The 20,703-nt window shown below is 46.7% G+C and overlaps 2 protein-coding genes across 4 annotated transcripts in view; one reads left to right on the top strand and one right to left on the bottom strand.

Moving 5' to 3' along the window:
• Positions 1-1,223: 1,223 nt before the first annotated feature.
• On the top strand, positions 1,224-17,192 carry Slc31a2 (solute carrier family 31 member 2). Of its 3 annotated transcripts, XR_006634599.1 has the most exons (5): positions 1,224-1,308; positions 10,096-10,162; positions 12,710-12,899; positions 15,980-16,128; positions 16,784-17,192. XR_006634599.1 is itself a non-coding variant. In XM_012949703.2 (4 exons), the coding sequence occupies exons 1-4, from the start codon at positions 1,303-1,305 to the stop codon at positions 14,715-14,717; spliced, it is 432 nt and encodes a 143-aa protein (XP_012805157.2). In that variant the 5' UTR covers positions 1,224-1,302; the 3' UTR covers positions 14,718-15,945. The 3 variants fall into 3 exon arrangements, 2 of the variants coding, with proteins under 2 accessions (XP_012805157.2, XP_044996062.1); XM_012949703.2 differs by lacking the exons at positions 15,980-16,128; positions 16,784-17,192 and adding an exon at positions 14,549-15,945; XM_045140127.1 differs by lacking the exon at positions 15,980-16,128 and having other exon boundaries at positions 1,225-1,308.
• A 1,279-nt stretch (positions 17,193-18,471) lies between these two features.
• Positions 18,472-20,703, bottom strand: part of Fkbp15 (FKBP prolyl isomerase family member 15) — an 80,229-nt gene continuing 77,997 nt past the window's right edge. Inside the window, exon 30 of the mRNA XM_004662713.2 lies at positions 18,472-19,111. Within this exon, the coding sequence (XP_004662770.2) occupies positions 19,034-19,111 (78 nt within the window). The 3' untranslated portion in view covers positions 18,472-19,033. The remainder of the gene's footprint in view (positions 19,112-20,703) is intronic.

Here is a 20,703-nt window from a genome sequence, read left to right as displayed (position 1 = left end):
GGCAGCCTGAGCTACCAAGTAAATTTCAGGTCAGCCAAGGCTAGTGTGAGAACTTGCCTTAAAAAAAAAAAAAGTCCTCAATAAAAACTGGATCAACCAAACAGAAAGGTAGTACAGAAAAATGAAAATATCAATAAGAGAAAACGTTTACTAACTCAATAATAAAATAAATACAGATTTATGGGACTTGAGAGATGGCTTAGCAGTTAAGGCACTTGCCTGCAAAGCCTAATGACCAGGACTCAATTCCTCAGTTCCCAGTTAAAACCAGATGCACAAAGTGGCTTATGCATCTGGAGTTCATTTGCAGTGGCTAGAAGTCCTGGCTTCTCTGTCTCTGCTTGCAAATAAATAAATAATAAATATTTAAAAATACAGATTACTACACTGTTAGGAGATGGTGGGGAGACAGCAGTCTGGGGAGATAAAGACTCTGGTACCTTGATCTTGGACTTCCAGCCTCCAGAACTGTGGGAAATAAATTTCTGTGGTTCTGAGGTCCACACTAAGGCCATGTAGTCCATGTAGGAAAACCAAAGTATTGTGCAATAAAATAAATGACATTATAGTGAGCATGCACACCAGAAAAAAAAAAAAAGAGAGAGAGAGAGAGAGAGAGAGAGAAAACTACAACTGTGTGTTGATTTTTGATTGTCAGACGGAAGAAGATAACACTTTTTTTTTTTTTTTTTTTTCCGAGATAGGGTCTCACTCTAGCTCAGGCTGACCTGGAAGTCACTCTGTATTCTCAGGGTGGCCTTGAACTCACTGTGATCCTCCTACCTCTGCCTCCCTCCAGAGTGCTGGGATTAAAGGCGTGCGCCACCACGCCCGGCGAGAAGATAATTTTTAAGAGGAATGGTGACAGGGGAAGTCTGAACTGTGATTGATTTAAGGCAATCTTAATTTGTTGCTAGTATGCCCCTAGGATGAGCTCTTCAGTTTTCAATTCAGCAAGCGTTGTTAACAGCTTCGTGTGGCTTATGACAACGAGCAATTAACAATTTTATGGTAATTACCAAGGCAAAGTCAAGGGCAAAGCAGTTAAGGGATGAGACAGCCCGGCTCCGCAGACCGCGCACCCGGGCGCATCCGGACTCGGGGTGGGTGAGAGGTCCGGTGCAGGGCCGTGGCCCGGGCCGTGGGGTTGGGGATACCCGCAGGACCACAACTCCCAGGCGCCCGCGCGCCGCCTCGCCCGGACCACGTGATCCTGGCGGCCCGAGTCGCGGACGCTGCGGCTGCAGACGGAGTCGGAGCCCCGAGCCTGCAGCCGACAGACGCGACCCCGACGCGCTCGCCATGGGGGTGAGTCCGAGAGGACGCGGACACGAGTGGGCGGCTGGGGGCGGGACCTTCTGGCTCCACCCCCGAGGGTCCTCGCCGCCCCTGGCCCGGGGCTGGAGAGGAGGATGTGAAAGCGACCTTATCGGAGCCGGACTAGGGTTGGGGGGCGCGGCAGGTGAAGCTGACAGTGACCTTGAGTTTTTTAAAATTAGTATTTGTCCCTCTTGCCGGGGAGTCAAGCCGGCCAGGCGGGCCCCAGCCGTGACGCTGTCCGGCGGTTGCGGACGCGGAGGGGGACAGCCGGCTCGGGGGACCCAGTTGAGGATATGGCCAGCGTCCGGAGGGGATGGGGCAGGAGTGACCTAGGGGAGTCCAGAAAGCTTTACAGGAAAAGGAGAGTCTGCGGCTGGCTGGGCCTGGCCTTGTCAAGTTCCTGGTGTGATTCTTTAAAATACATCCAAGCTACTTCCCCATCCTTCCTGCACGGAGTCTTAAAGCCGTGGCGCCAGGACGGGTCAAGAACCCGGGTGGGAAGTCCCCCATCCTGCCCACACTCGGATCTGAAAGCAGTGTTTACAACAGAGCCTGGTAAGGTTCATTTTGAATGGGGAGAATGACAGGTTGCAAGACAGCTCTTTGAAGAAATCTTATTTTCTTCATCCCACGAAGATGTCACAGTATCTCAAAAAGACAGGAAGCCTTTAACAGACCCGTTAGTTAAGTGCCCATCCCCACCTCCTACCGGTCCTCAGAAAGGGGAAACAGATGGATGGGAAGCACTCGACAAACGTCCCCAGCCTGTTGCCGGGTAACCCTTGGGCCTTTATCCGCTTTTGAAGTCTTTGGTTGATAAATAAATGTAGGAGCTTTTCTCAAAGTGTAAGTGACCCCCAAATGAGAAAACAGGCCCCAGGACTGGGTCCCTTCTTGGCCAGGACCTTCCACTGTAAGAGTATGGCCCCGAATAAAGCAGATAGACTGCCAGACACCCAGATTCATCTCAAGTGTGAGCATGATTGGTGCCCTGCCCTTTTATATCTCACCACAAAATCCCAACCTCTAACTGCAGCCTGCAGTCTTTTCCGGTAAGTTGGGGTGAGCTTATGTGAATCCTTTCTTTAGCCCAAGTACAGAAAGAGTTAGTAAGGCAGAGGGACCTACAAGTAGGTGTTTGTTCCTCCAGGACTCCTGCCTTGCTACCATCTTGCTAGGAAGCTAGAACCTCTCCTCTGTGGACACTTGTAGCTTTGAACACACTAGCTGGTCGTTCCAGCTTCCTTTTGCTCCAGCTTCTGAACTGTCCTAGCCAGGCGTTTGTCCCTTCCCCAGCTTTCCAGCGTGCGACCGGCCTCCAACTGCAGACACCCCGCTGGAATTATCCACTTAGTCCCCTGCTAGGCTGTTCGTACTGTGAAGATTTACAACAGGACTTCCCTCATTCATCTCTGCATGGCCAGAGTTTACACATCCTTCCAACAAGAAGAGGGTGGTGCTGGGGAGAAGTGCACTGCCTATAGGTGTTCTGGTCCATGGCAAAAGGTGTTGGCTGTTTTGAGCTCCTGAGGTAGTAGCTGGCCCAGACCCAAGGATGATAGGCACCAGTTGCAGAAACTCCCACAGTGATTAATCAGCTGCTGGAGACATTCCATTCATACCACCTGCTTTACCAGCTGAACTCTGAAGAAGAGATGATGGGTGTCGCCCTGAGCTGACAAAGGGTATCAGAGGTTTTCACTGAAGTTGAAGAGTGCAAACTCAGTATGATGGGATTTTACAGGATTATTTAGACCTGATGGCTTTTGCACATTACTCTATGAATTTTTTGGTGTGTGTATTGTGTGTGGGGGGGGTGTATTCATAGGTCATAGGTGTGGATGTGCCCTGTGTACACACCCATATGGAGGTCAGAGGATGGTGTCCTCCTCTGTTGATTTTCTGCCTTATTTCCTTGAGAGAGACACTGTAGTCTCTGACTGAACCTGGAGTTTACTTCTTTTTTCTTTGGTTAGACTGATTGTCAAGAAAGCTCCAGAAATCTGCCTACCTCAGTGCTGGGGTTACTGGCATATGTGGCTGTTGCAGTCAGGTTTGCACTGCTGCCAGAAAACACTTGACCAAGAAGCAACTTGTAGGGAAAAACAGGTTTATTTTGGCTTACAGACTCGAGGGGAAGCTCCATGATGGCAGGAGAAAACAATGGCATGAGCAGAAGGTGGACATCACCCCCTGGCTAATATCAGGTGGACAATAGCAACAGGAGAGTGTGCCAAACACTGGCAGGGAGAAAACTGGCTATAACACCTATAAGCCCGCCCCCAACAATACACAGCCTCCAGGTGACGTCAATTCCCAAATCTCCATCAGCTGGGGACCTAGCACCCAGAACACCTAAGTTTATGGGGGACATCTGAATCAAACAACTACAGTGGCCAAGTCCTCATGCTTACTCAGCAAGTATTCTTACTCCAGCCCCTCTTGTGAACATCTTTCCCTGTCAACCAATATTCTTTTTGAAATTCTAACAGGAGATATCTCTTCATAGTAGAGCTCAAAATGAGTTTGCTTTCTTTGGCATTATTACTGCTTTTTTTTTAAAAAAAATATTCTTCTCAGGCTGGAGAGATGGCTTAGCAGTTAAGCGCTTGCCTGTGAAACCTAAGGACCCTGGTTCAAGGCTCGATTCCCCAGGACCCATGTTAGCCAGATGCACAAGGGGCGCACGCGTCTGGAGTTCGTTTGCAGTGGCTGGAGGCCCTGGTGCGCCCATTCTCTCTCTGTGTCACTCTCAAATAAATAAAAATATAAAAAAGAAAAGTTAAAAAAATATTCTTCTCTGTCCTAAAGGTCTAAGGTCTTCAGGGAGCTGGGCTTCAGTGTGGGCACAGATGGGATGGGTGACAGAAATCAAGCCTCTTTGAGAACTGAAAGGAATGTTTGCTGAGTAGAACAACCAGTTCTATTTCCGGGTCTCTGTAACCAGGCCCAGCGCTGGAGCATACAAGCCTGAACACAGGGACTGAGGCATGTCTGGATGAAGTCCCTCACTTGCCTCAGAGACGCTCTCGTTTTATTTTGTTTTGTTTTCCTTTTCAGAGCTTCATTGTAGGAATGATGCTTACACTGGGAGCCCATCTGTGCCAAATGCACAGGGACCTGGGAAGTGAGGCCAAGCTAAAGGAAGGGCTGCCTAGAGTCCAGTCCCTATTTTACAGATGAGATTGAAGTCTGGTAGGTTTAGGGTTTTCTCAAGGACACAGCTGGTTCCTAGCAGAACTAGGAGGCAGAACTAGAATGCTAAGCCTTAGACTGTCTCCTTCCATGAGGTTGCTATAACACAGGAAAGGAGAATCAGAACCCCTGAATGGTCATGTTAGAGGTGTGTGTCTCCTTGCCTCCTGTACCTCTGCCCATGGCTTGCTGCAGGCAAATGAGGAAGCCCAGGCACCTGCAGTTTTAATAAAATTCTGAAGATTCTAAAGGGCTCAGTGCCATCCTTCTCTAAGCCACTTGCCAGTATGAGGCTTGTGACTGGTCTGTGTCTCCCAGGCAGGGCAGGCTCTCCACCTGGTTCACCTAGAATTACCTCTGCCTATGTGCATTCAGGTATAACGGTGCCTAGTGCACGTGTGTCTGATCCAGCACCCTTCCTCCCATCTCTTCCTCCTCCCTTTTGGTCCAGTTTTCTAGCTAGATAGTTCCTGGGGCTTTTCTTCACACTCCCCAGATTTGTCCGTTTGCTCCTTCTGTCCTTGAAAGGGCATAGGTACCACTATCCTAACTGCACAGAGGTCTCCTCTCAGATACTCCTTTCCCCTCCCCTGACTTCTTGTTTTCCTCCCAAAATGCCCATGTCCTCTGCCATTTCTGCTATGTTCACACCATCTTTTGAAAATGTTAAGATGAGCAACTAAAAAGCCCACTGTCACCTCTAACATGGCGAACTTCAGTATTTGTCTCCACATCTTAGCATCTATTTTCCTCTTGTGTAAATGGGGGTCAGGTATGAAAACCCAGGTTCTAGTCTTGATGCTGCCACTGCCTCACTTTGTGACCTTGGGCATGTTAATGCTGCCTCTTGGGTTTTCTGTGCTGCTTTGAGAGGTCAAGATCACATACTCGGAAGCTGGTCTGCCTGGGAGAAAGCCAAGTTGGGCAACTTGACATGTTATTGAAACTCTCTGGGCCTTGGTATTCTCATCTACCAGAGGGAACAAAGCAGAGGACTTCCCTGTTGTGCATGAATGAGCAGAGATGCACTGTGTTTCTAGAATAGTGACAGGCACTAGATGCTCAAGGCTGTTTACCCTCAAATAGGAGAAGGGATTGTTGCTTCCCCAAGTGGGATACTGTTATAGTCAGCTTCGTGTTGCTCGGATGAACCTCCAAACCAGACATGGTTAATGGGAGGAATGGAATTTATTTCAGGTTTACAGATCCAGGGGAAGTTCCATAATTGCCAAAAAGAGAAACCCCAAAAACCAAAAGCAAGAGCACAAACAGCAGGGAACACAAGCAGAGCTCAGACTGCTGTCTGCATACCTTAGGCTGGAATTACAGATTCACCCGCCAGTAACAACTAGGACCTTAGTGACACCTCTCTCTCTCTCTCCCCCTCTTTCTCTGTCAAATAAATAAATTTAAAAAAAAGAAAATGGCAACATTTTCACATAGCTAAATTACTGTAGCACATATTTTATTCATGTTTTCTTTTATTATTGAGAAATTTAATACATAAATATACTGTAATTTGATTATAATCCCCTTGTTACCCTTCTTAGTACCCCTCCTCCTCTTTTCATGTAGTCCCCCTTCTGTTTTGATGTGTCATTCTTTTTTTCCTCCCCTCCTCCATCATCTGTGTCAAAAATGGTGACAGGCTAATATTGTGCAGGTCTCATGGAGGTAGCGACCTCCATCAGGAAGTCATGAATGTACCAGTCCCATCATGTCCAGAGGATAGTGTCCCAAAGTACTCTTCCCCACCCTCTGGCTCTTACATTCTTTGTGACCCTTGTCAAATGTAGTGCTGAACTCTCAAGAGACTCTTCTCGGCAACACTTTGGTGAGTTTTTAGACTCCCCACTATCCACAGTCATCGCCACATGGCCCTTCCCTGGCGAGACTAGCGCCGATATTCTTTCCACCTCCTTTGCAGTGCTACTGAAACCTGATAGGTGTGGTAGAGACCACCTCCTGTGTTGAGTACTCAAATGCCACTTCTCATTACCTTGATGAGTCTTGGGTCTCCTCAATTGTTACCACCATCTGCAAAAAGAAGCTTCTCTGCCGGGTGGGGTGTGGTGATGCACACCTTTAATTCCAGCACTCGGGAGGCAGAGGTAGGAGGATCACTGTGAGTTCGAGACTACACAGTAAATTCCAGGTCATCCTGGACTAGAGACCCTACCTTGGAAAAAAAAAGTGGGGGTCTGGGCGTGGTGGCGCATGCCTTTAATCCCAGCACTCGGGAGGCAGAGGTAGGAGGATTGCCATGAGTTCGAGGCCACCTTGAGATTCCATAGTGAATTCCAAGTCAGCCTGGGCTACAGTGAGACCCTACCTCCAAAAAAAAAAAGTTAAAAAAAAAGGAAGCTTCTCTAACCAAGAGTGACATTAGCACTAATTAATGGGTATAAACACAAACATTTAGAAGGCAATTTGATAGGTGCAACATATCCATTTATTTAAAGAACAGCGGTACCTTCCCCTCTAGGGCCTCTGACTCTCCCAGCCATAGGCTTTTGACTCATTTTTCCTTACTGGGCATGAATTCCCTTCCATGGAACATCCCTCAAATCCAGACAGCAGTTGGTTACCCCACAATTTATATACCATTATTGCATCAGTGGGCACGTCTTGCCTGGCTGGTTGGTTGTATAGCTTGTAGGACCCAATGTCGATGGTTTTTCTCCCCCACAGCCTGCACAGCACTTTCTAGCACTGGCAGCTAGCCAGCAGAGAGGCAGTTTCATGTAAAGTCTTTTGAGAAATGCTTTGATGGATGTAGGAAAGACGTTGACTTGACTGTATCATTTTATGTAGAGACCTTCCCAGTACTTCCTTCCAGCTTCCCTCAGCAAGTACTGAGACCCAAGAGAGCTCCATTCACAGGTACCATTTGCTCCAACTCCTAGACTCAGTCTACCATTTTTCACTATCTCCTTTGTTGCTAAATTTTGAGATGGGGAGAGGTAGAGAAGGCTTGACATGTATGGCTTAGGGTTGTCAATTGTGAAGAGAAGCTTATGTCTCTGGTTTTGAGGAGGCCATAGAATGCGCAATAGTGTAGCTTCCAGACCAAATGACAGCCGAGAAATCTGCCTGACCATCTGAAGCTTGCTTCAGCCTGACTCCCACAGCCTTCTGGAGACCCACCCTCTTTCTCCAGGGCCTCTCCTCAGGAACACACATGAGAGCAACTGGGCAGCTGCTTGTGAAACCTAAATCAAATCTCTTTTCCTCTTAGACTCAGTGTTTCCCATCTGCAAATGAAATGGGGTGGAGGATGGTGGGAGTTGGACTGGATCCATATTTTTTAAAGTATTTATTTAGGGCTGGAGGGATTGCTTAGTGGTTAAGGCATTTGCCTGCCAGGCCAAAGGACCCAGATTCGATTCCCCAGGATCCACGTTAGCCAGATGCACAAGGGGGAGCATGCATCTGGAGTTCGTTTGTAGTGGCTGGATGCCCTGGAGCGCCCATTCTCTCACTCCCTTTCCCTATTTCTCTATCAAATAAATGAGAATAAAATATTTTTAAAGTATTTATTTATTTATTTGAGAGAGAGGCAGATAGAGAATTGGTATGCCAGGGCCTCCAGCCACTGCAAACAAACTCCAGATGCATGTGCCTCCTTGTGTATCTAGCTTTACATGGGCACTTGGGTATTGAGCCTGGGTCCTTTGGCTTTGCAAGCAAGTGCCTTAACCACAAATCCATCTCTCCAGCCCAGATTAATGTTTTAAATTAATATATTAATTTAATTTGTGTATGGGTGTGCCAGTGTCTCTTGCCACTGCAAATGAATCCCATCCGGCTTTGTAGGGATTGAGGAATTGAACTCCAGGTTGGCAGACTTTGCAAGCAAGCTCCTTTAACCCCTGAACTATTTCCCCAGCCCTCTTTTTTTATAGTGTTAGAGATTAAATATGGGGATCACACAAGTTAGGCAAGTGTTCTATCACTAAACTATATCTCTAGCCTTCTTTTTTACTTTAATAAAAAAAAATTAGCTGGTCGTGGTAGCACATGCCTTTAGTCCCAGCACTTGGGAGGCAGAGGTGGGAGGATCACCATGAGTTCAAGGCCACCCTGAGATTACATAGTGAAGTCCAGGTCATCTTGAGCTAGAGTGAGACCCTATCTCAAAATAATAATGATGATGATGATGATATATCTGGGGTTTGTTTTCAGTGGCAGGAGACCCTGGCATGCCCATTTTCATTCTCTCTCTCCTTGCAAATAAACAAAATATTTTTTTAAAATTAAAATAAATTTCAAGACAGGATCTCACTAAGTTGCCCAGGCTGACATGGAACCCACTATGTAGCCCAGACAGTCCTTGACCCTCAGTCCCTCCTTCCTCAGCTTCAAGTAGCTGGGACTTACAGGCCAGTACCACCAAGCCTGACAAAGCAGTGACTTAAAAACTGCATTTCAGCAGAGCTCCAACCTTTCTCCTCTTCTCACCCAGAGCTCAATGTCTTACATCATAGTAGTGACAGAAAAGTTTGATTAGCCGTGGCAAAAAAAAAAGAAAGAAAGAAAGAAAGAAAAGGCCAGAGAACCAAAAATTCTCTGAAGATACTGCTAGCTGTGCCCTTCAAGTATTATAATGTTGGCCCAGGATCTCTTCAGCTGGTGAGGCCTGCCACCATCTGCAGGTCACTATGCTGGCCTAGTAGCCTTACCAGGTGACCGGAGGGATCTGCCCTTCTTGGAGAGGGCAACCCATCAGACCTGCATAGTCCCTAAGACTGGCTAGGCATCTAAAGTTGGCATCCAGCTCCCATCTCATGCTCTTATCTTGGTTCCTGGGAGAGTGCACGGATCTATAGGGTCCACCTAGCCTCAGGTCTGAATTCCAGCTTTGCCAGATTCATGTCCACCTGCAAATTACTTTTCTGAGGCACCTCTCCCAAGTTTTCCTTCCCGTGAAATGAACCTGATTATCTCTGTCACACAAGGAACTACTGTGACATCTAAACATGTATGATAAATCCATGGTGCCACCCTGGACCCAGGATCAATCAGGCACTCATAAATGGGCCTGCAGAGCAGCAGACTCATCCAGAGCAGAGACACTAATCATCCTCCTCAAAGCTGGACACACACTGGGCTCAGCAAAGAGTTTAGTGAATCAGTGGCCATGTGGTAGACATATGTAAGAAGCTACTCTTGGGCTGCTGTGTGACAAACACTGCTGCATCTGTGCAGATTCAGCAGGACAAAGAGACACCCTGCTGGCTCCAGGGATCCAGGCTTGGATCCAGCAGAAGGGCTAGGTCAGCAGTCAAGGCTTGGTCTTGGGCTGCCCACTGGGTTTGGAGGGCACAGAGGTGGCATCCCTGCTATCCCTGTGGGAGTGGGCTCCCCTGACCTCTTCCACATGGAGCAGGGCCAGTTCAGTTACAGGTGATGCCAACCCACTTGCAAGTGGCTTCTCTATATAGCCTCAGTTGGCCCCATTGACCTCTAATGTTCCTTCTAGCAAGACCCACATCCCCATTTTTCTGGGCTGCTGGAGAGGATTTGGAAGCAGGGCTTCTACAGTCTGAAGTCCTGTGATCAGACCCCCTTCTCTTTCAGATGCATTTCATCTTCTCAGACAAAGCTGTGCTTCTGTTTGATTTCTGGAGTGTCCACAGTCCTGCAGGTAAGAATCGGGAGGCTCAGGCTTGTAGCTTGGCAGGTCCTACAGTAGTGGAGAATCTGGGGTCACATTATTGTCAGTGGGCATTTTAAGGCATAAATGGAACAGAGGGTTTGCACTTAGAATTAGACTTATAACTACTACCCTGTGAGTTGCAAAAGCTCTTTTTCTCATTGCTCCTCACAAGGCAGAGGAGGTGGGGCAGAAAGAGGCAAAGTTCTGACTCTGCAAATCCTAGTTCCTAATGGCTGTCCAGCAGCATGAGTAAGTCATTGGCCACTAGTGACCAACAGCCTACAGCCCCTGTCACCTCTCTAGAAGTTGAGGATGAGACCAACACTTCCAACCCTCATATGGTTCCCCTCCTGAGACTGTCTAGAAGCCCCAGCTACAAGTCATCACACAAAAAGTCACCACTGGCTTTTAGAGATTTTGGAAGTCATGTACCAGGAAACCAAGACAGAGACCAAATAAGTATTTTTTTTCTTTATCCCTCCCTCACTCCTTCTCTCCTTCCTTTCCCTTCTGCCTTCCCTCCCTCCCTCTCTCCCTTCTTGCTTTTTGAGGTAAAGTCTCACTCTAGCCCAGACTGGCCTCAAACTCACAGTAATCCTTCTACCTCTGCCTCCTGAGTGCTGGGATTAAAGGTGTGAGAGAAGGAGAAAGAGAGAAAGAATATGAATGGGTGTGCCAGGGCCGCTAGTCATTGCAAATAAACTCCAGATGCATTCACCACTTTGTGCATCTGCTTTTACATGGGTTTTACAATGATTATCTAGTACCCATGTAACTTGGGTTGTTAGGCTTTGCAGGCATCTCCCCAACCCCTCTTTCTTTTTATTTATTTATTTTTTATTTTTGTTTTTTTGAGGTAGGTTCTCACTCTAGTTCAGGCTGACCTGGAATTCACTATGTAGTCTCTGGGTGGCCTTGAACTCATGGTGATCTTCCTACCTCTGCCTCCCAAGTACTGGCATTAAAGGCATGCACCACCACGCCTGGCCTCTTTCTTTCTTTCTGATACACGGGGTCTTACTATATAAAGCCAGACTGGCCTCAAACTCAGTACACCTACTTTAGCCTTATAAATGCTGAGACTGCAGGCATGTGCCACCATGACCAACCCCAAATATATATTCTTGTCATATAGCCCAATAAAATACCTCAGCTCAACCATTTATCTCATAAAGAGCGGTACTGTTGGAGTTAATTTTACATACCACTTCTAGTAAGAACTATTTTCTGTAAAATAATTCATCGGGATATTTTTTTCTATAAAAGTAGTGCAGGGTTGGAGAGATGGCTTAGCAGTTAAGGCCCTTGCCCACAAAGACTAACAATGTGAGTTCAGTTCTCCAACACCCACATAAAACCAGATGCACAAAGTGGCACATGCAGCTGGAATTTATTTGCAATGGCTGGAGCCCCTGATCTGTTCATTCTCTGTCTCCTCTCTCTCTCTCTGCTTGCAAATAAATAATATTTCAAAAAATTTTAAATGGAAGTAGTGCATACTCACAGATAAAATTGGGAAAAAAAAAACCCTACTTGTATAAGTCTCTAAGATGACTTTATTTGTGTGTGTGTGTGGGGGGGGGGCTTATGTCTCTTGCCACTGCAATAGGATGGCAGACCCATGCATCACTTTTTGCATCCAGCTTTATGTGGGTGGCTGGAGAATTGAACTAAGGCTTGTCAGAGTTTGCAAGCAAGTGCTTCTAACTACAGAACCATCTCCCCAGCCCCTAAGATAATTATTAGTCCTTTGCTATATATCCTGTCTTCCTTTTTTTTTTTTTTTTTTGCATACCTGTGGGTAACAGGACCACACTGAATCCTGACAGGTCTGTACAGACTGCTGGCAGTGCCTGTGACAGTGCTGTGAGGCTTCTCCACACGCACCCCTCGGCTGTCACTGCCAAGACAGGTCTGGAGGGGAAAGAGACAAAGTTCTGAACTTAATGAGGAAAAGAGAGGTGGATGGAGTGGATGCACCTGCGCCAGTTCCCAGAAGCATGGTTGGAAGGGAAACAGTGCTTGCTGGCCCAGGTCTCTGCACCCTGGTTTGCTTATTTTATTTGGTAGTTTTGTGGGATTAGGAATTAAACCTAGGGTCCTGTACATGCTCAGAACATTCTTACTACTGAGCTATATATCTTTACTTTCTATTTAGAGCCAGGGTCTCATCAGCCAGGCTGGCCATGCACTCACTCTATAGTCCAGGATGGCCTTGAACTTGTAATCCTCTACCTCAGCCTCCTGAATATCTCAGCTTACAGGCCTGCACCACCAGGCCCAGCTTATTTTTAATTGGAAAAAATAACACATATTTATTCAGTACCATGTGATGTTGCAATCCATGTATGTGTTAGGCAACATTCGAATCAGGCAGGCATTTCTCTCTTTCCAAACAACTATCATTTATTTGTGGCAAAAAGCATGCAAAATCCTCCCTGAGCTTTTTTGAAATAGTACATTATCATCTGCACTGTCACTGTAGTACTACATGGACTACCAGGATCTCTTTCTCGACTTGGCCTCTGTTCACAGGCATGGCCCTTTCAGTGTTGGTGGTCCTGCTCCTGGCTGTGTTGTACGAAGGCATCAAGGTGAGCAAAGCCAGGTTGCTCCATAAGACTCTGGAGAGCCTGCCCACCGCGGCCAGCCAGCAGCTTATCTTGGAAACGGACCAGGATTTGGCAGGTTCCAGCTCACACCTGGTCAGCAGAAGCCGCCTCAGGTACAAGCACTGGGAGGGGGAATGGACAGAGTACTCCCTTTTACCCTGAGAGGTGGCTGGACCCAGACAGCTTTATCCCTGTGCACAGGAAGAGAACTGAGATCCAGGGATGGTCCTTCACTTATCAAAGTACTTAGTAAGGTGAACTAGAGCCTGGGTCGCCAGTGTCTGGGCCAAAGCTCTCCAGCGGCAGCCTCTTGGGCGACTGAGGGACTGCTGCAGGGACCTGTGTGTGGTCTCAGCTTTCAAATGCAGGAGGGTCTCCGCAGCTGTTCCAAAGCAAGAACTGTTGTCAGCCATGTATCCTACTTGGTGGAAGAGGGGCCATTTTCATTTCTTGAAATTTATTTACCTGTTGACAATTTTATACATGTATATTATATATATACATATGTGTGTGTGTGTGTGTGTGTGTGTGTGTATGTATTTTATATTCACCTACTACTACCTTCTCACATCCATCAGATTCTTTCTTCCCAACTTGTCCCCCTTCTACTTTGATGGTGTGTGTGTTTGTGGCCCACACGTTTAATCGGGGCTTCTTGCATGAGCATGGGTGGGGGTGCATTTACTGGAGCATATGGGCAGCTTACCAGTGCCTACACTAGTCCATGCCCCCCCCCCCAGCTCTGCAATGAAGGAATGTTGACAGGCCCAATCTTGTGCAGATAAACACAGCTGCTCTGAGCTCATGGATGCATTGGCCATATTCGGTCTGCAAGACAGCATTCCACAGCACATCTCCCCTTCCTCTGGCTCTTAAATTTTTTCTGTCCCATTTTTCTCAGTGTTCCTGGAACCTTGGGGAGTGTGATATATAGATACCTCACTTAGTGCTTAGCATCCAGCATTTATTCTCAGCATTTTGACCAGTTAAGAGGCTCTTGAAGTAACCACTGTTCACTGCAAAAAGCACCTTTCTAACCAAGGTTGAGAGCAACACTCATCTATGAGTATGAGCATAACCATTTAGAGGGCAATTTGACAAGCACATCGTGTCCATTTGGCAAAACAAGAGCAGTAGTTTCCCTAGTCAGACCTATGATCTCCCTAGCCACAGGCTCTTGACCAGGTTTATAGTATCACATATGAATTTCCTCAAACACATTCTTTTCTCTTCTCCCGTCCCTCTCTATAAACAGTCATTTACGGTTCTCAGTCTGCTTTCTCTCCAGACTCACCTAAGTTTAGTGTGGCTACCTGCTCCACCTCTAGCCACTTACTCGGGGGCCTCCCATCATTATAATCATCCTGTGAGGGAGCTGTTTTGCTGGTGAGAAAAATCACCACTCAGAGAGGTTCAGACCATGTGACAGGCCAGTTAATAGAAGCTGAGCTAGGAACTGACCTGTCACCAAAGGCCTTGTCTTTGCATTGCCATCCTGCCTCTCACATTCAACTGAAGGAGAAATAGCTTTACTGATGATTTCCTTTTATCACTTAGCAGACAAAATAGATTACATGTACCATTTCACCTTTTGCTGAGGATGTTGGGCATCTCAGAGGTAAATGTAGTGGGAACTGTGTCTCTGACATCTCTCCTGAGTTAGGCATAAGTTATGCTGTAACTCTAGAGGCATTCTCTCTCTGACAGAACTCCTCACCTCCTCCTCATCATCAGCATTAACTTCTTTTTCTTTTATGTCTAGGTGGTTTTTGTGTCACTCTGGCCAGTCTGTAGTCCATGTCATTCAGGTGGTCATTGGCTACTTCGTGATGCTGGCTGTAATGTCGTACAACACCTGGATTTTCCTCGGTGTGGTCCTGGGCTCAGCTGTGGGCTACTTCCTAGCCTACCCACTTCTCCACATGGTTTAGCCGGGCAGAGCTGTGCAGGTGCTGAGGGCTAGAGGACACCAGTGCTTCTCTTCCAGCTGCTTTTTTTGGGGTGATGGCCATTGCTGCCCTTTTCCAGTTCCTGGCAGCTTTGAGCTGCAGCCAACATGTCCTCCCTAGAGCTCAGAGGCCATTACTGCTACTTCCCTCTCCAGCTGGCCTGCACAGGGCCGGGCCTCAGGTGGTGCCTTAAGTGCAGCTGCGGCCAAAGGGAGAGTGGAGAGCCTAGAACCTGGGGTGGGGTTGCTGGGCCTGCGACCACAGATCTGAGACTCAAATTTAAGAATCTCCAAAGATCTTCAGGACAAGGAGACGGGTTCTGGGTGAAGAAGGCCATGGAGCCCAGAAAGCCTGTTCCGCTTTGTGCCTTATTTTCAGGACATCTTCCGCTGGCCTGCGTTACCACTTCAGTCTTCCATCTTTGGGGACCGAGAGCCAGGCTAGCTTCCTTGTTCTCCCCTTTCTGCCTTTGCAGCAGGTGAAGACTGTCATTGACAAGACAAGAGTTTTCATCTTTCCCTTTGAATTCCGGGTTGGCAGTTTTGCACTTTAATATAAAAGAAATTATTTAATGACATGACTTCATTGTATTCATGACAGATGGCAGCATCTAGTGAGACCTGTCTCCCTTTCTTGGGGGAGACTAACAGCTGATTAAAGGCAGAGCGCCAAGACTGTTACAAAGGCTTGTCCCCTGGGCAGATGAGCTCCTCCATCAGACATGCAGCAGGTCAGTCTAGGGATGAAGGTGCTAGAGGCGTAAGTCCTCATCCCAATCCTCTTGTATGCACCACACAGAACTGCATTTAGTAACAGAGCTTAACGGTCCTTAGCTATGACCTGCTGCTCACTCACAATGACCTGGTGGGGAAACATGATTCAGTTACTGAATGTACTGATTAAGCTGGGGGTACTAACTGAGGATGCAATAAGCAATCAGACCAAAGCTAGGATATTTTCAGTTAGATGGACTCTGAATATTTGAACCCTTTCATTTGACAGAAAAGCCAAGAGCCAGAATGAGTTCAAGGCCAACCTGGGCTACATAGTGAGACTCTCTCTCTCTCTCTCTCTCACACACACACAGAGGAAAATCACTGCTGTATACTGTAGTATCTATTCTCAAGTACCTCATGGGCTCAATGGAAAGATGGTTATATGCTTTGAGAGTTAAAAACATGCATTTTAATAAATATATATTTTTGAACAACTTGTGATTGTTGGTTGGTTTCTCCTCACCCCAGCAGTAAGTACACATGCCTCGTATGTTTGTGTACCTCCACGGGAGCTGGGGGAGGGCTTATGGAGCGAGAGGTGCACTATGTGAGACAGCACTAAGACTGCAGCACCACACAGCAACTCTGTACGCGGGAAAGCGGAGTCCTAGTTCCAGGTAGACATTCCAGAGTGCCAACTTAGGTCAACGCTCTTTGATTCATGTAACAAACTATTACCTGAATGCCCCTGTTCACACAGACTGTAAACACGCGTGTTAGCATGACTGTTAGTTTTTCTCTAAGGGCAGAAGCAAAGATGTAATTATCACCTTTAATAGAGAGTAGGAAGTAAGTGTTCCAGAAAGTAGAGTATGTGTTGCCTCTTGAACTACTTGGTGCTTTCTCTCCATGTGCACAGGAACTGCGGCTGCCCAGTCCTACATGTAAGATTTCGAGTGTCTGATGTAGTTGTGCCAGTCACTGATAAGCCCTGACCAGTCACAGCGTCCTCCCTTAGGGCATTGTTAGGATGGGCATTTTCATGACTGGCAAACTCCTAAACTTGGTATTGTCTAATTGTTATCTTAATTGAAGTTTTGTAGTATAGAGGACTTTATAAAAAATTGTATAGAATTGAATATATGGTTAAACTTAGTAGGTGATCCATTGTCATTTCAACATTCTTGACAGCCAAGTCACACAAAAGGTAGTACTTTCCCTCATTTGTTTTCATTTAACAAATGTTTATTATCTGCCAGTGTTTAAGCACCTTTTAGAACAACGCATTTGATCCTGACTGCAAGGTAGTAATAACTCTTGTCTTTATCTTAGGAAGAAGCTGAAGCCCAAGAAACAGCCACACAGCTAATGAGCAGCGGAGCCAGGACTGGCTCAGATGAAGGGCTGAGTGAGCATGAAGACAGGGCTGTGTTGACTACAGACACCTTGTGCTATGCTCTGTATTTTACCCCAGCAGGTGGAAAGTCTCTCAGGAGCTCTGGGGGTGGAGACCAGGAGCCCTAATTTCTTTGTTCTTCAGTGCTAAGATCCAGTCCAGGGCCTTGCTCCCCAGCTCTGGAGGATGTATTCCTAACAAGTAGCACTAGCTCTTTCCCTCAGCCTAGTGACAGGCTCTCACATCAGTCAGGTGGGATTTGACTTCTTGTTAACTGTTGCTTGCAAATTACCCCTCTATGCCTCAGTTTTCTCCATAAAATAGTGATTAACATTGTTTTCTGCAGTGGCTGTTGGAGATGAGTCAATTTGTATATAATGCTAGCCAGCGGTACCTATGTGTTGAATAACACGGTTTAATACGCAAGTCATCTTGCAGCTTTCCAGGCCTACATATGACAGACAGACATGAAGCCTGCAACGTTAGGGTTGGGCAGATGCAGTGGGTTTCAGGATTCTATCATAACAATTTAAAATCAAGGAACATTTTTGTTAAAATTACCATCTTTCAAATTTTCTTGGCATGTGTCTAGTGTATGCATAAGTCCCATGCCTATGCATGTGGAGGCAGGGTAACATCAGGTGTCCTCTCTTGACCTTTGTCTGCTTGAGACAAAGCGTTTCATTGAACCTGGAGCTGCTATTTTTGGTCAGTTTCTTCGCTGGGGGTAGAGGGTCCCCAGAGATTCTGTTTTGGTTCACCTCAGAGCATGTGTGGCCATACCTGGCTTTTTTTTTTTTTTTTTCTCTTTTGACTTTTCAAGGTAGGGTCTCACTCTAGCTCAGGCTGACCTGAAATTCACTATGTAGTTTCAGGGTGGCCTTGAACTCATGGTGATCCTCCTACCTCTGCCTCCCGAGTGCTGGGATTAAAGGCGTGCGCCACCACACCCAGCTATGCCTGGCTTTTTACAAGAGTGCTAAAAATCAAACTCAGGTGCTTATGCAGCATGCTGTTACTCGCTGAGCCATGTCTTCAGCCCATAAAGTAACAAAACTCCTGCTGGTCCAGGGTTCAATTCCCCAGGATGCATATAAAGCCAGATGCACAAAGTGGCACATGTGTCTGAAATTTGCACTGGCAATAGGCTCTGGTGCACCCATGCCCTTTCTCTCTGCTCACAAATAAATGAAACTTTTAAAAAATTATAAGATGATTATCCTTTTTTAAAGACTTGTTGCATGGTCTTTGGAAGACCCTCCAATAAATGGCCACAAATACTTTGCACTGCCTTTCCTGTGTCAGCCCCAGCGTTGAGCTCAGAGCAAATGGAAGCTGCTCTGGAAGTGAAGAACCCTCAGCGGCTGTGGACAGGATATCAGGGGCCTCTCCCCTTCTCGGCGTGGCTTTAAGTTGTAGCACAGCCCAAAGAAGACAGTTCAGGGCAGGACCCTGAGCTTTATGCCACTGAGGTGGGCTAGGATTGCAGAATGGTGACTCTCTGAAAGCCTTTAAGTTTTAGGGTTAGGTGCCAAAGGGAATAAGACAGTGCTTTGTGCATATTAGCTGACCCAGTTATAACCCCGACCCTTAGAATCCCAAAGAAGGAGCACGGAGAGCCCAGTTTCTTCCCAAGGGCTAGAGTTGTTTCATTATAGATATTTATTTTCATTTTGTTAATTTCAAGTACTAATTGACCTCTTATATATGATTTAAGGCAGAGAAAAAAGATACATGTCCCAGAGCCACAAGGCAGGCTGCTAAGTGAACCAGGATGGTATGATCTCTCAGTTCTCCAGGGAGACCTGTCTTTGGGTGACAGGCCTTGTTAGTGGAGTACAGGTGAGAGGACAGGAGTGGGGCTCAAAGGTCAGTCTTGAGGTGTACATAAGAGGGAGTGCAGATCGCTTGTGACTGGCTGGAGAGAACCTCTCGGCCCTTCCTCCAATTGGGACTCGCAGGCAGGACCACAGGGCTGCTCTCAACACCAGTTCTGAAGACAGGACCACACTCCTCTTCACCAGGCCAGGCAGGGGCTCAGACAGTGGCTAACTCAGACGTGTGAGCTACTGTCCTTGAATGTTCACCTTGACCTCATCCTGGGGATCTAGACCCAAGGCTGGCTATGCAAAATCCTGCTTAGGGAAGAGTTGGGAGAGAAACCTGTGTACCCGTTTCCTAGGTCTTCATCCCAGCCAGTCAATGTCATCGTCATCATCATCATCTCCAAAAAGGGGTGTTGGGGGCGGGCGTCCCTTCATGCTCTGACAAAACAGGAAAGAGAGGTCAGTCCTCACTTGTTCCTGGTCAAGTGGTCTTCCTGCCTGTGAAGGGAAGTAGTCTATGTCTATCCTAGTTCCAGATTGGAAAGTAGGTGCACCGAGGCCAGCAAGCTGAAACTTCCAGATAAAGCTGAAACAAGCATGTAGAGGGAGGCCATGTTTCAACAGAGACAAAAGACCAACTTTGTTTGGCTGATGTCATTTATTTGTGAAACACATATATTGATTTGACAGATGCTCCTCTTGCATGCTAGCTAGCACATTTCATGGGGAGAAAGTCAGGCAAGATAAGAACGGAACAGAGGCAGAGCAGCCTAAGAGCAGAATGTAGGACAATGTGATGTATACAATCACATTTGAAAAGCAGTTGTCATGGCCTAAGGTGGCCTAACTGGCTCTGAAGTGACATCATTTGAGAAGGATTTAAATTTGATGGATGCTTGGCCACATTCCTGAGTGGACAATCTTAACAGGTAAAGAAAGCCCATGAACACAGAACCAGCTTCCCATGACATTGGTCCCCTTGGCTCCATACCTGCTCCCTTCAACCAGAGGAGAATACAAAGGGTTAAAGGGTGCTACAGTGAGAACCTTGGGTATCCACTTAAGTCCCCAGTGGTGCTGTGAGAAGGTGCTAGAAATCTTAAAAGATGATGCCTAGTGGGAGGTCTCAGGTGATCAGAGGTGCTCCTTCGACGGGGACAGCAAGCCCCAAGCCCTCCTTCCTCATTCTCCCTCACTTCCTGACCATGAGGAAAATGGCTTTGCTCCACCACATGCTCCCACTCTGATGGACTGCCTCACCACAGGCCTGAATCAATGTGGTAAACCAGTTATGGATTGAAACCTCCAAAACTGAACCCAAACAAAACTCCTTATAAGCTTGTTCCATCAGGAATCTCGGATAGTAACAGAAAGCCGGCTAACACAAGGAGCCGTGTAGGAGATTCTCTCGCCTTTTCATGATCTGAGCTCCTGGCCTTTTTTCTCTGGTTTGGTAGGGGACAAGTCCCATGGTGACAAGCAGAGATTGATGCTAGAGACAAGCGCAAAGTGAATAGTGCCTACTAAGGTGTTTTTTCTTCTGTGAATTACTGCTGACCAGGACTAGTCTTCACAGAAGCCAGAACAAAGGAAGGTACCATAGTATTCAGAGACTCTAGGTTCATCCCACTGAACACCCACTAATAGACCTTGTGCTGTTCTCTGGGCATGAACTAAGTACTACTTGAATTCAGCAAGTGTGGCAACTGTAGGACTTTCAGATGTGGCTCACAGCTTGTTTTGTGTTGGCTTTATACTGACCAGCCATCTAACCTGAGTTACATTATTTATTCTTCCTGAGTTTGTTCCTCTGATCATTATGGTACCAGAAGCCTATCTCACTGGGTCAATGGAGGATTAAGTGAAAATGTGAAGTAGTTTTCTAAATACCCAAGAAATAGATTTTAACTTGATGGTAGTGGTAGTAATACTATTAGTATAATGCTAATTAAGACATTTCAAGAATATTTAGGGAAGTTACCTGGGATACTTTTTTTGTCCTTTTTCTGTGTAGAATTTGTCTTACTGCT

Source organism: Jaculus jaculus, chromosome 1 (genome assembly GCF_020740685.1).
Source record: "Jaculus jaculus isolate mJacJac1 chromosome 1, mJacJac1.mat.Y.cur, whole genome shotgun sequence".
Lineage (NCBI taxonomy): Eukaryota > Metazoa > Chordata > Mammalia > Rodentia > Dipodidae > Jaculus > Jaculus jaculus.
This window is presented reverse-complemented; position numbering and strand designations above follow the sequence as displayed.